Source organism: Microcebus murinus, chromosome 12 (assembly GCF_040939455.1).
Source record: "Microcebus murinus isolate Inina chromosome 12, M.murinus_Inina_mat1.0, whole genome shotgun sequence".
Classification (NCBI taxonomy): Eukaryota; Metazoa; Chordata; class Mammalia; order Primates; family Cheirogaleidae; genus Microcebus; species Microcebus murinus.
Genome location: NC_134115.1, coordinates 93,850,225 through 93,862,056, shown reverse-complemented (window position 1 = coordinate 93,862,056; position 11,832 = coordinate 93,850,225). Strand labels below are relative to the sequence as shown.

The 11,832-nt window shown below is 62.6% G+C and overlaps 1 protein-coding gene across 2 annotated transcripts; it reads left to right on the top strand.

Moving 5' to 3' along the window:
• The first annotated feature begins 3,325 nt into the window (after positions 1-3,325).
• On the top strand, positions 3,326-11,820 carry SLC2A6 (solute carrier family 2 member 6). 2 transcript variants are annotated; one of them, XM_076009208.1, is made up of 10 exons: positions 3,326-3,446; positions 5,095-5,257; positions 6,238-6,444; positions 7,097-7,196; positions 7,788-7,999; positions 8,313-8,465; positions 9,477-9,585; positions 9,712-9,897; positions 9,992-10,137; positions 11,042-11,820. In XM_076009208.1, the coding sequence occupies exons 3-10, from the start codon at positions 6,280-6,282 to the stop codon at positions 11,195-11,197; spliced, it is 1,227 nt and encodes a 408-aa protein (XP_075865323.1). In that variant the 5' UTR covers positions 3,326-3,446; positions 5,095-5,257; positions 6,238-6,279; the 3' UTR covers positions 11,198-11,820. The 2 variants fall into 2 exon arrangements, with proteins under 2 accessions (XP_075865323.1, XP_012637445.1); XM_012781991.2 differs by lacking the exon at positions 3,326-3,446 and adding an exon at positions 4,377-4,547.
• The last annotated feature ends 12 nt before the right edge of the window (positions 11,821-11,832 follow it).

Genomic DNA, 11,832 nt, shown 5'->3' with positions numbered 1-11,832 from the left:
TCAGACCAGGTGGTTTGCTAAGATCCCGTTTCCCAGGCCAGGACCGGGGATGGCCTCTGCCCGGCCCTGCCGGGACCCCAGCCCCCGGGTGCTCCCTCTTACCCCACTGGGAGTGCAAGGCCCGCTTACCTTCCAGCCACGGGCCCACGTCCCGGGCAGGGCCTGCCCCTCCAAGGCGACAGGCACAGGAACGCGGTAGCCTGAGTGGATCCACTTGAGATCTTTCCTCTACAGAACCCACTCCCTGTGTCCTCCCTCAGGGAGGGGCTGAGTCGGGGTGACAGAGAGGGAGGGCCCCAGCCAGGAGCCACACGGTCACCCCAGCTATGGGTGTGTCCAGGTGAGAAGGAAGGGCAGCGGCTGTCCCGGGCCACAGGGCACAGCCAGGGCTCCCCAAACGAGCCCTCTTTCTGCTGCCCTGAAATGAGACTTCCCTCCTGGGGGAAGAGATGTCACCGAAGGGGTGCGGGCTCTGGATCACGTCAGCCTGGGCTTCCAGACACCCCCTGCGTGTCCAGTGCCGTGGAGGGCAGGAGGGTCCCCAAGCAGCCTGTCTGGGACAGGCCCAGGAGAGAGTGGGCAGGAGAGAAGGTGGGGAGCCCGCCCATGGGAGGCCTATAACAGGCTTTAGAGAACACAAAAAACCCTGCAGAAGGAAATTATCCTTTAAAGACAAAGATGAGGCCGGGCACCATGACTCACGCCTGTAATCGTAGCACTCTGGGAGGCCGTGGTGGGCAGATCGTTTGAGCTCAGGAGTTCGAGACCAGCCTGAGCAAGAGCAAGACACCATCTCTACTAAAAATAGAAATTAATTGGCCAACTAAAAATATATTGAAAAAATTAGCCGGGCATGGTGGCTCATGCCTGTGGTCCCAACTACTCGGGAGGCTGAGGCAGGAGGATTGCTTGAGCCCAGGAGTTTGAGGTTGCTGTGAGCTAGGCTGACGCCACGGCACTCTAGCCCGGGCAACAGAGTGAGACTCTGTCTCAGAAAAAAAAATAATAATAAAGACAAAGATGTTCATCATGTTAATTTTAACAGCGAAAATGTTTCCCTGGGGCCCAGGAGGGCGTTTCATGACAATGAATCCTCTGAAAGCCCCTGTCTCTCTGCCCTGCTCCTGCCCCCCGTCTCCCACCTCTCTTTCCCCCCAAATCAAGTCATGGAAACCAGAACCCCTCTCCCCCAAAGTCGCTGTAAGACCTAGAAATGGGACTCTAACCCCTCTGTCTCTCTGTGCAGGAGCCGGTGATAAACAAGTCCTCTGACCCCCCTTGTCTGACTGTGGGTCCCAGACTTTCCACCCACAGGGGCCTGCCCACCCCCAGGAGGAAGGACCCGCACAGACAGGCCAAGGCGGCTCTGCACAGACACACCTGCTGGGTGCCCCTCGGTCTGTGCCGGCAGGTCCCCCCCCAGCCCCCCCGCCCCTCCTCCACCCGCCATCCAGCCACATCCTACAGGGCTGCCCCTTCCTCCTGGACCCTGCCCACGGGCACAGACGGCTCCCCCTGGTCCTCGGGTCTTCACTCCTGAAGGCTCCCATGTCACCAAACACTTTGATTACATAAACCCATGCTTTTCTATTGTGTACCTGTCTTTTGTTTAGTTTTTGTTTTTTTTTTTTAAACAGAATCTCACTTTGTTGCCCAGGCTAGAGTGAGTGCCGTGGCATCAGCCTAGCTCACAGCAACCTCAAACTCCTGGGCTCAAGCGATCCTCCTGCCTCAGCCTCCCGAGTAGCTGGGACTACAGGCATGTGCCACCATGCCCGGCTAATTTATTCTATTTTTACTTGTTTGGCTACTTTCTTTCTATTTGTAGTAGAGACCAGGTCTGGCTCAAGCTGGTTTCCAACTCCTGACCTTGAGGGATCCTCCTGCCTTGGCCTCCCAGAGTGCTGGGATTGCAGGCGTGAGCCACCGTGCCCGGCCTTGTACCTGTCTTTTGTTATAGGAGTGTCGGCCGTGCCCCCGATGGTGGGTCAGGAAAAGGGTCACGCCTTTTCTGCCCCTACTGTTTGAAACAGCCTTAATGCCCTTGCCAGAAGATTCATTAGGAAATTCAGGCTCATCCACTTGGTAGAACCTTAAAGAGCTGTTAAAACAGGGCTAAGACGACTCATACCAGCTTCACTCTTGTAGCCAAAAACTGGAAGTAGCCCAACTGTCCATCCTGGAGCAGAGAAACGGGTACACGCGCACTATGTGATTCTCTGCAGCAGTAAAAAGGGACAAACCTCACAAACATGCTGATCGAAGAAGGCAGACAAAAAAGGAGCACTTAATATGTGGTTCTCTTTATAGGAAACTCTAGGAAGGGCCGATCTAATCTACAGTCACAGAAAGCAGACCAGCAGTTTCCTGGGGAGGAGACAAGGGAGATTGACTTCAGAGAGGCACAAAGAAACCTTCTAGAAGGGTAGAAATGTTGTGTATCTTGATGGAAGTGTGTTACAGGTTATACAGCTGTCAAAGCTCGTCAACCTGCACACTTAAAATGGGTTCATTTTACTGTATATAAATTATACCTTAATAAAGCTATTTATTTTATTATTTTATTTTTTAGAGACAGGGTCTCGCTCTGTCACCCAGGCTGGAGAGCAGTGGTGCAATCATAGCTCACTGCAGCTTGGAACTCCTGGGCTCAAGGGATCCTCCTGCCTCAGCCTCCCAAAGTGCTGGCACTACAGGCATGCGCCACCATGCTCAGCCCATCAAGTTGATTTTAAAAGAAAAAATGTTTTTAAAAAAGCCAGAAACAAAAGAGTATGGTTCTGTTATATGAAGTTCAAGAGAAGGAAACCTGGCCGGGCACGGTGGCTCACGCCTGTCATCCTAGCACTCCGGGAGGCCGAGGCGGGAGGATCGCTCAAGGTCAGGAGTTCAAAACCAGCCTGAGCAAGAGTGAGACCCTGTCTCTACTATAAATAGAAAGACATTAATTGGCCAACTAACATATATAGAAAAAATTAGCCGGGCATGGTGGAGCATGCCTGTAGTCCCAGCTACTCGGGAGGCTGAGACAGCAGGATTGCTTGAGCCCAGGAGTTGGAGGTCGCTGTGAGCTAGGCTGACACCACGGCACTCTAGCCTGGGCAACATGGTGAGACTCTGTCTCAAAAAAAAAAAAAAAAGAAAAGAAAAGAAAAAGAGAAGAAAACCTAACCCACAAAAGCAGAAATCAGAGTAGTGAGACCTGGGGGGGAGGGGCAGGCTGGGGAGGGGCGTCCAGGACTGCCTGGGTGATGGAAATCTGTTTGGGGGTCTGGGCAGTGATTACAGGGTGCACACGAAGGGCAACTCACCGAGCCGTACGTTCAAGATTTGTCCTACCTGTTTTACAACATGGTGACCAGGCCTGTGCAACACTTCACCATCCACTGGGCGCGCCTGAGTCCAGAGCCGGTGCCCTCTAGGGCAGGAAAACGCTAACCTGTCAGGTAAGCTGGTCGCTCGCGCGGGGTGTGCAAGGTGCAGCGCACCGCAAGGTGCAGCCAGCCCCGCGGGAGACGGAAGGAGAGACCGAGCTGCTGCCACGTTAGGCCGACCGGGATGGATGTGGCTTCCCATCTCCATTGCCTCCACTGCTCTACTAGGGGCGCGTTTCGACGAAAATAAAAGGGGACATAATTTTATAAGAATGCTTTACTACGTTAATAGCTCAAATTTGGGAACAGCCCAAATATTCAACAACAAAGCACCAGCTTAATGACACGCGGGCACGTCCCTGAACGGGCGACTCAGCCCCTTCCCGAGAAGCCCCAGGGGACGGGGACCACTGCGGAATTGTGTTGAGCATGAGCTGCTTGGGAATGCTCGGTTTCTGTTTTCCCTATGTTTTGATTTTATCCGAGTCCCTGGACGATTTGCAACAAGCCCGAGTTTCGTCCACAGTCAGGAGCGAGAGGGGCGGTGGGGGGTGCGCACCCCGCCGTGAGCGCACCGCACGCCCCGCGCCGCGCCCCACCAGCCGCCCCGCCCCGCGCCCCACCGGGCGCCCCGCACCGGGCGCCCCGCGCCCCACCAGCCGCCCCGCACCGGGCGCCCCCGACCCAGGGCCCGAGAGGCGAGGGGCCCAGGCAGGCCGGGGCCGGGGCGCGGGGCGGGGAGCAGGCGGCGCGGGCCAGGGCGAGCCGCTTCCCCTCTGCGCTCGCAACTGCTCCCGTGCGCACGGGCCACCGCGGGCGCGCCGCGCGCCAGGCCTCCGCCCCGCCGCACCCTCCGCAGAGCGCGGCCCGGGGCGCACGCGGCGCCCGGGGCGCCGCATCCGAGCACCCGCACGGCGAGCGGCCGCCCCATTGGCGGGCGCGGCTCTGCAGGGCCGCCCCGCAGCCAATCGCGGCCGAGGGGCGGAGCTCCGCCGGCCCGGGCCCCGCTGCGGGCTGGGCGGATGCTCAGCGCCGCCGCCCGCCGCCTGCGCCTGCTCCTCGCCCGCCGGGACGGCCGGCCATGCAGGAGCCCCTGCTGGGAGCCGAGGGCCTGGACTATGACACCTTCCCCGAGAAGCCGCCCCCGTCGCCCGGGGAGAGGGCGCGGGTCGGGTGAGAGTCGCTGGGCTTGGGGGCTGCGGGTGGGGGCTGGGATGGCCCTGGTCCCCTCCAGCGGGCGGCTAGCTCCTGCCCTGGGTCTCCTCTGACCTTCGGTGAGTGGCCACCAAGGTCCCTCCTGCCCCAGACACTCTAGTCCTATTTAAGGGGCTGATACCCCTTAGGGAAGAGACCACCCAAGGTTGTACAGGGCCTATCCCCCGACCGGCACAGACTAGGAGACTGAGGCTCAGAGAGGGTGAGGGGCTTGCCTGAGGTCACACAGCAGGCCTTCAGCCGCCGAGTGGGAGGCAGAACCCAAGCTGCCTCTTCTGGAGAAAAGGGCTGCAGCAGCAGTGCCTCAGCCACAGCCATGGGTTAACGCCCTGGGAACTCCCCAGTGGCTCGTGCTCAGGCCGGGATGGGGGTGGGAGGAGCACCAGTGTGAATGGCCCTGGCCCCCAGTGCTGCCCGCTGAGGTGGGTGGCCACTGAGCCAGGAAAGGCAGCAGTCACCGGAGGGACTCCAAGGCCCCGGTCCTTTTGTCCGCCATCCTCACCAGGGCCCTGCAGAACAAAAGGGTGTTCCTGGCCACCTTCGCCGCCGTGCTGGGCAATTTCAGCTTTGGGTATGCCCTGGTCTACACGTCCCCCGTCATCCCAGCCCTGGAGCACTCCCTGGATCCCGACCTGCATCTCACCAAAAGCCAGGCATCCTGGTTTGGGGTAAGGACTGAGGGGGCCAGGGGAGCTGGGACCCACTGACCTCTGTCCCTAGCTGGGGACCTCCCAAAAGCTCTGCTCTGGGACGCCCCCTGGCACCCCCTCAGGGCCCCGGCACCCCTTCCCCCACCCACCCCAGGCTGCCCGGGGCGTGGGGTGAGGCCAGATTGTGTTGATGAGGAAGTGAAAGCCAGGGAGAAGGGGCGGGAGAAGCACCTGGGGAGGCGTCTGTCCTTCAAGGCCCCTGCCAGGCCCCATGCCCGCAGCCAGGCTGCCACAGCAGCGCAGACACCCCCCCCCCATGGATGGGGGCAGGGCATCAGGTGCCGCTGGGCAGAGGACTGTCCCAGGACAGACTCTGCGCTAACAGAGAGGAAGACCCCAAGAGGCGCAGATTCTAGAATTTCAAACTCAAATTTAGAATTCAAGCGTAGTAGCTAAGACAGGACCCGAGCTTTACAGAGGACTTAGTAAGCACCAGGCGGGTGCCGGGTACCACACGGGAGCTCAGGGACTCCCAGGGCCGACCCCCACCAGGTAGGAGCTATCACCCTCCCCATAACACAGCCGAGGAAACTGAGGCTCGGACAGGCTGTGCAATGTGCCCAAATCCCACTGCTAGTTAGTAGCAGAGTCCAGACTGGGTCCTGGTCGCTTCACTCTTCAAATCTTAAAGTCCCAGGGCCTTCGAGTCCCAGAATTCTCCTGTGTTAAATTAGTAGGCACTTAAACATCAAGCTGGACAGAGCCACTGTGGACACAGGGTGCCACCTCCTTCCTGGAGCTTCCGTTGTGATGTCCCTAACAGGTTGTTGACCAGACACTGCGTTTATACTTCAGGAGACAGGAGGCTCACCACCACTGTCGGCCTGAGTCCTGCACAGGTTCCTGGGGCCGGCGGAGAAGGAAACAGTCTCTAGGCACTAATGAGAGATGGGGTGCCTATCGGGGAGACGTGTCTGAGCACCCCCTTGTCTCTGCAGTCCGTGTTCACCTTGGGAGCAGCGGCCGGGGGCCTCAGCGCCATGGTGCTCAACGACCTCCTGGGCCGGAAGCTCAGCATCATGTTCTCGGCCGTGCCCTCGGCGGCCGGCTACGCGCTCATGGCGGGAGCCCATGGCCTCTGGATGCTGCTGCTGGGGAGGATGCTGACAGGCTTCGCCGGGGGGCTCACAGCCGCCTGCATCCCGGTAAGGCCAGGACTCCCCAGCCAGGCCCCACTGCCCTGGCGCAGGTGCTGAGCCTCCGCGTGGCCAGGGCCTCCCGGCCCCGTGCTCTGTCCTGAGAACCTCTGCCTTCCCCACAGCTGCCCTGGGAGCCTCGGCTCACCCTTACCCGGACACCTGCTTTTGGGGAAATTGCCCCACGTCCCCAGCTGCCCCCACTCTGGACTTTCCAAACTTTCTACTCCGTTTCCTGGCCATGGGCAGATGCATTGCTCAATTAGAGAAAACCCTCATTGAGCAATAGGTAGGAAAGGGGAAGCCCCTGCCCCTGCCCCTGCCACACCCCCACCAGGGCCTTCCTATCTTATCCAATGCTCTGCACCTGCCCAGTCTGCTGGCCCGGCCAGGGCGGGCACAGCCATCCCTGGGAGGACCCGACTCGCCCGCTCAGCCGCGTGCTACCATCTCAGAGCTGAGCGCTTCTGCTCGCTTTATGGTTAGGGAAATTGAGGCCAGAGGGAGGTCAGGCGGGCTGCCCGAGGTCACGCAGCGAGTCATGATCAGGACAGAACCCCACCAGATGCCCCACGAGCTGTAGTTCACAGGGCCCACCCCCACCTCGGCCAGGCCCAGGATCCTGCATTCCCACCAGGGCCTGGGGGCGGGTGTCTTGCAGGTCTACGTGTCTGAGATTGCTCCCCCAGGCGTCCGGGGCGCCCTGGGGGCCACGCCCCAGCTCATGGCGGTGTTTGGATCCTTGTCCCTCTATGCCCTTGGCAAGTATCACTCTGCACCTCCGGTGTGGGCGGGGCCCTGAGCAGGTGCAGGTGGAAGGGAACAAACCCGCCCCAGAGCAGACCTGGGCTGGGGCCCTGGCTTCCCGCCCTGCCCCAGCCACCCACTGTGTCCTACAGGCAGTTGCCTGCCCCTCCGTAGTGACAGGCCCATCCCTAACTGGGCGGTGAGGACTTCTCCCGACCCGAAGTCTTCAGACCACGAGAATGCTCCTGTCAAACGATCTCGGATGGAAGTCCACACGGAACAGAGATCAGAGAGCGGCTGCTCTCTGGTGGAGGTGGGGTCGGGCTTTAGGGGTCGGGGCCCAGGGCCTTGCCTGCTCGGCCTATGCCCCCCACCCTGCCATGGCCCTTGAGACCCTCCGAGGACCTCCCACTGTGTGCCAGGGACTGGGCAATCCCTGCACACACACCCCCGCCCCGCCCCCCAGGTAACGCAGGCCTGGGGCAATCCCCGTAGGCTTCCTGTAGGGGTAGTCGCTGGGCTAGACCTTGAAGGACAGAAGAGGTTGCTCAGGGCTGCAGGGGGAGGGGCCCTGCCTGGCGTAGACCCGGCCCCTCCTCCCCCAGGCCTCCTGCTGCCCTGGCGCTGGCTGGCAGTGGCCGGGGAGGCCCCGGTGCTCACCATGATCCTGCTGCTCAGCGTCATGCCCAACTCGCCGCGCTTCCTGCTCTCGAGGGGCAAGGACGAGGAGGCGCTGCGGGCACTGGCCTGGCTGCGCGGGGCCGACGCCGACGTCCAGTGGGAGTTCGAGCAGATCCAGGACAACGTCCGGAGACAGGTGGGGGAGGGGCAGGGCGCCCAGGCTGACAGACCCGCCGCGGCCCCCAGCCCCGTGTGGCCCTGGCCAGTCACGGGGCCTTCCTGAGCCCCGGCCGCTCTTCCTGGAAAACAAGGGTGATGGCTCCCGCCAGTCCAAGAGCCTGGGGCCGGGGGCGGGCGGCCTGTCCCCAGAGCCCGGCTGCCTAGGGGGCCGGTTCTTTCCTGGAGGAGGGAGGGAGGGGCCTCTCGCCCAGCCCCGGGCTGGCCAGGGCAGGGTGGCCCCCGCCAGCGAGGACGGCAGAGCCACCCCAGCAGCCGCCTCGCATTTCCAGAGCAGCCGAGTGTCGTGGGCCGAGGCCCGGGACCCCCACATGTACCGGCCCGTTCTCATCGCCCTGCTGATGCGGCTCCTGCAGCAGCTGACGGGCATCACGCCCATCCTGGTCTACCTGCAGCCCATCTTCGACAGCACCGCCGTCCTGCTGGTGAGCGTGCCCGCACGCCCGCGGCGCCCGCACTAGCTCCAGGGACTGGGAGCCTCGGGGCACCCCCGACCCTGCATGAGCACCTGCCCTGTGCCAGGTGCCAGGGGGACAGCAGATCTGCAGTCTGTGCCATGCACCTGCTCTCAGAATGTTTTTAAGTCACGTTTAAATGTTTTAAAAGAAAATACAGGCCGGGCGCGGTGGCTCACGCCTGTCATCCTAGCACTCCGGAAGGCAGAGGCGGGAGGATTGCTCAAGGTCAGGAGTTCCAAACCAGCCTGAGCAAGAGTGAGACCCTGTTTCTACTAAAAATAGAAAGAAATTAATTGGCCAGCTAAGATTATACAGAAAAAATTAGCCGGGCATGGTGGCGCATGCCTGTAGTCCCAGCTACTCGGGAGGCTGAGGCAGGAGGATCGCTTGAGCCTGGGAGTTTGAGGTTGCTGTGAGCTAGGCTGACGCCACGGCACTCTAGCCCGGGTGACAGAGTGAGACTCTGTCTCAAAAAAAAAAAACAAAAAACAGAAAGAGAATACACAGGACCCCAAAGGAAACCAGGTCATAGAGATTTGGACCCTCGCGACGGTGCACCCAGGTTCAGAGCCCCTGTGGCCTCTGCCCTTGACGGGAAGTCACTTCCGCTCTCTTCTCTGCAAGACAGAGATAGCAGCCAGGCTCCACTGGGCTGTGTGAGCTCCGAGCCAGATGAGATTTGAAGATTAGTAACAGCACAGTTCGACAAGTTGTTGTCTCGCCTGGGTTCTGTGCCAGCTGGGCACAGTGGCGGGCACAGATGTGCCCCTGCCCGGGAGGCCCCGAGGACCAGGGCAGGTGTGCCAGGAAGGTACCCGGCACATGGTGGGTGCTCGCAGCCTGATACCCCAGAGGAGCCACGACCGCCAGGGCTGTGGGCCTGAGCACCCTGCAGCCCTTGGGGACAGGGCGGGGCATGGTGGGGGGACGGAAGCAGCCAGCGGGGTGTCTCAGCCCCGGTGGCCCCACTCCCTGCAGCCCCCGCAGGATGACGCCGCCATCGTGGGGGCCGTGCGGCTCCTGTCTGTGCTGATCGCTGCCCTCACCATGGACCTCGCCGGCCGCAAGGTCCTGCTCTTTGTCTCAGGTGAGCGCCCCTGCCCCAGCACCCCCCTGGCTCCTCCGCTGCTGCGTGGTCAGCCCCGCGGCAGCTCCCAGAGCAGCAGCCAGCTCACAGCGCCCTGGCCCACGAGGGCCGCCCGTCTGTCCACAGCGGCCGTCATGTTCGCCGCCAACCTGACGCTGGGGCTGTACGTCCACTTTGGTCCGAGGTCGCTGCCCCCCAACAGCACCATGGGCCTTGAGAATGCGCCACTGGGGGGCCCAGAGCAGCCCCTGGCCACACCCACCGGCTACCTCACCCTGGTGCCCCTCCTGGCCACCATGCTCTTCATCATGGGTAGGTGTGGGTGACCCCCACGGCCCGAGGTGTGGGTGACGTGCACGGGGGTGGCTGGAGAGGGGCCTGAGCCTGCCCCTGCCCTCCCTGGCAGGCTACGCCATGGGCTGGGGGCCCATCACCTGGCTGCTCATGTCTGAGATCCTGCCCCTGCGCGCCCGCGGCGTGGCCTCGGGGCTCTGCGTGCTGGTCAGCTGGCTCACCGCCTTCGTCCTCACCAAGTCCTTCCTGCTGGTGGTGGTGAGTCTCAGCCCTGGGGACCCTGGGGAGCCTGAGGCCCTCTGCGGCCAGTCATGTCCCCCGCGCGGGCCAGGAGCTGTGCTGAGGACTTGTCCGTTAGGCCATCGGTCCCTCGCGGGGTGTGATGAGCACACACCCCTCAACGCCAAGGCCAAAGGCAGTCAAGTGACAACCCGGCAAAGGCCCTCATTACAAGAAACAGGAAGGAGCCTGGGGAACCTTTCTGAGAAGTCGGGTCATCGCCCAGGCCAGGCAGGACACAGCCCAGCCGCTGCTGGGAGCCAAGAGAGCCACACCCAGGGCCACACCCCACGTGCTCCATCTCCCTGGCAGTTGTGGGCACTGGTGGCAGTGGCGCGCCCTGGGCACACGGGCACACTCCCCCACCCCCTACACACAGCCCGGGTCAAACCAACAGGCCTGAGACCAGCCAGGCCCCGAGTCCCAGCTAGAGGTTCCCACGAGGCAGAACAGACCGGGCCACTGGGGCCAGCACCTGGCCTGGTCCGCTCAGTGATTAGGGCAGGCCAGGTGGGGGCGGGGCATTGCCCAGAGTGCTAAGTCCACCCGTGGTGGCCCAAAACAGCACGCCCGGCCAGTCCACACTGGCAGCCTCCCTCGGGCTGGAGTGCTGAGCACCAGGGCAGACGCAGTGCCCGCGCTGGGGCCTCGGCCCTGCTGCCAGACAGGCGAGGAGTCCTAAGCCAACCCCAGACGAAAGTCAAGGCCCAGAGACCACGCCGACATGTCCGGGCTTTGTCCTGGGGCGTCTCTGGGCAGGGCGAGGACCAGGCGAGGCCCCCACACATCCGGCAGATGCCAGCAGGGCCCACGAGCTCATCCTGGGGTGGGACGTCCCTGGGGCTTCCCCGGTGTGACCCAGCACCCTCTCTTCTCCCCGCAGAGCGCCTTTGGGCTCCAGGTGCCTTTCTTTTTCTTCGCGGCCATCTGCTTGGTGAACCTGGTGTTCACCGGCTGCTGCGTGCCCGAGACCAAGGGCCGGTCCCTGGAGCAGATAGAATCCTTCTTCCGCACCGGGAGGAGGTCCTTCCTGCGCTAGGCCCGCACCCCCGCCTGGGGTGCCAAACCGCCGGGCAGCCAGGCCTCTGCATTGGCCGAAAACCGGCAGCCTGGGACCAGGAGGCAGCACAATCCCTGCTGCCGTCAGAACACGGGAGGACCCGCCGAGGGCGGCCCGGGGCACGGCTCCCCGCTCTCGCCAGGCAGCCCGCTGCCCGGCCCCAGCCCAGGTGGCCCACGGCGGCGCGTCCCGGCACTTCAGCCAAGACCTGCAGGGAGAGGAGGCAGCCACGGGCCACCAGAGAACACACAGCCCGGCCCCGGCCAGGCCCTGCTGCACAGCCTGGGGCCCGTCCCTTAGTCCCGTGGGAAGGACGCTCCCCACAGAAGGCCGTGGCGAGGACAGAGCAGGGCTGGAGGCGGCGACGTGACAGGCACACGCCCCGTTCCCATCACGTGGCCGCCTCTCACCTGCGGGAGGAAGACGGGGCGCTGCCCCCACGGGAGTCTGCAGTCACCCCGGGAGACATCCGGCCTTCTCAGAGCCAGGCACAGGACCCAGTGCGGCCACTGCCGCCTGCCCAGCCAGCCTCTGGGAACGGGGGTCTCCCGTCTGCAAACTGTGTTCGCCCTATTTATACAAATAAAGGAACCAGGCCTGCAGCCCCGGAGAGG

Excerpts from the sequence above, each read along its gene's own strand:
- SLC2A6 (XM_012781991.2), top strand. The coding sequence starts at position 4,456 with ATGCAGGAGCCCCTGCTGGGAGCCGAGGGCCTGGACTATGACACCTTC. Across the intron at positions 9,586-9,711 it reads GGTCCTGCTCTTTGTCTCAG|CGGCCGTCATGTTCGCCGCC; the intron begins GTGAGCGCCCCT and ends GTCTGTCCACAG. Across the intron at positions 10,138-11,041 it reads AGTCCTTCCTGCTGGTGGTG|AGCGCCTTTGGGCTCCAGGT; the intron begins GTGAGTCTCAGC and ends TTCTCCCCGCAG.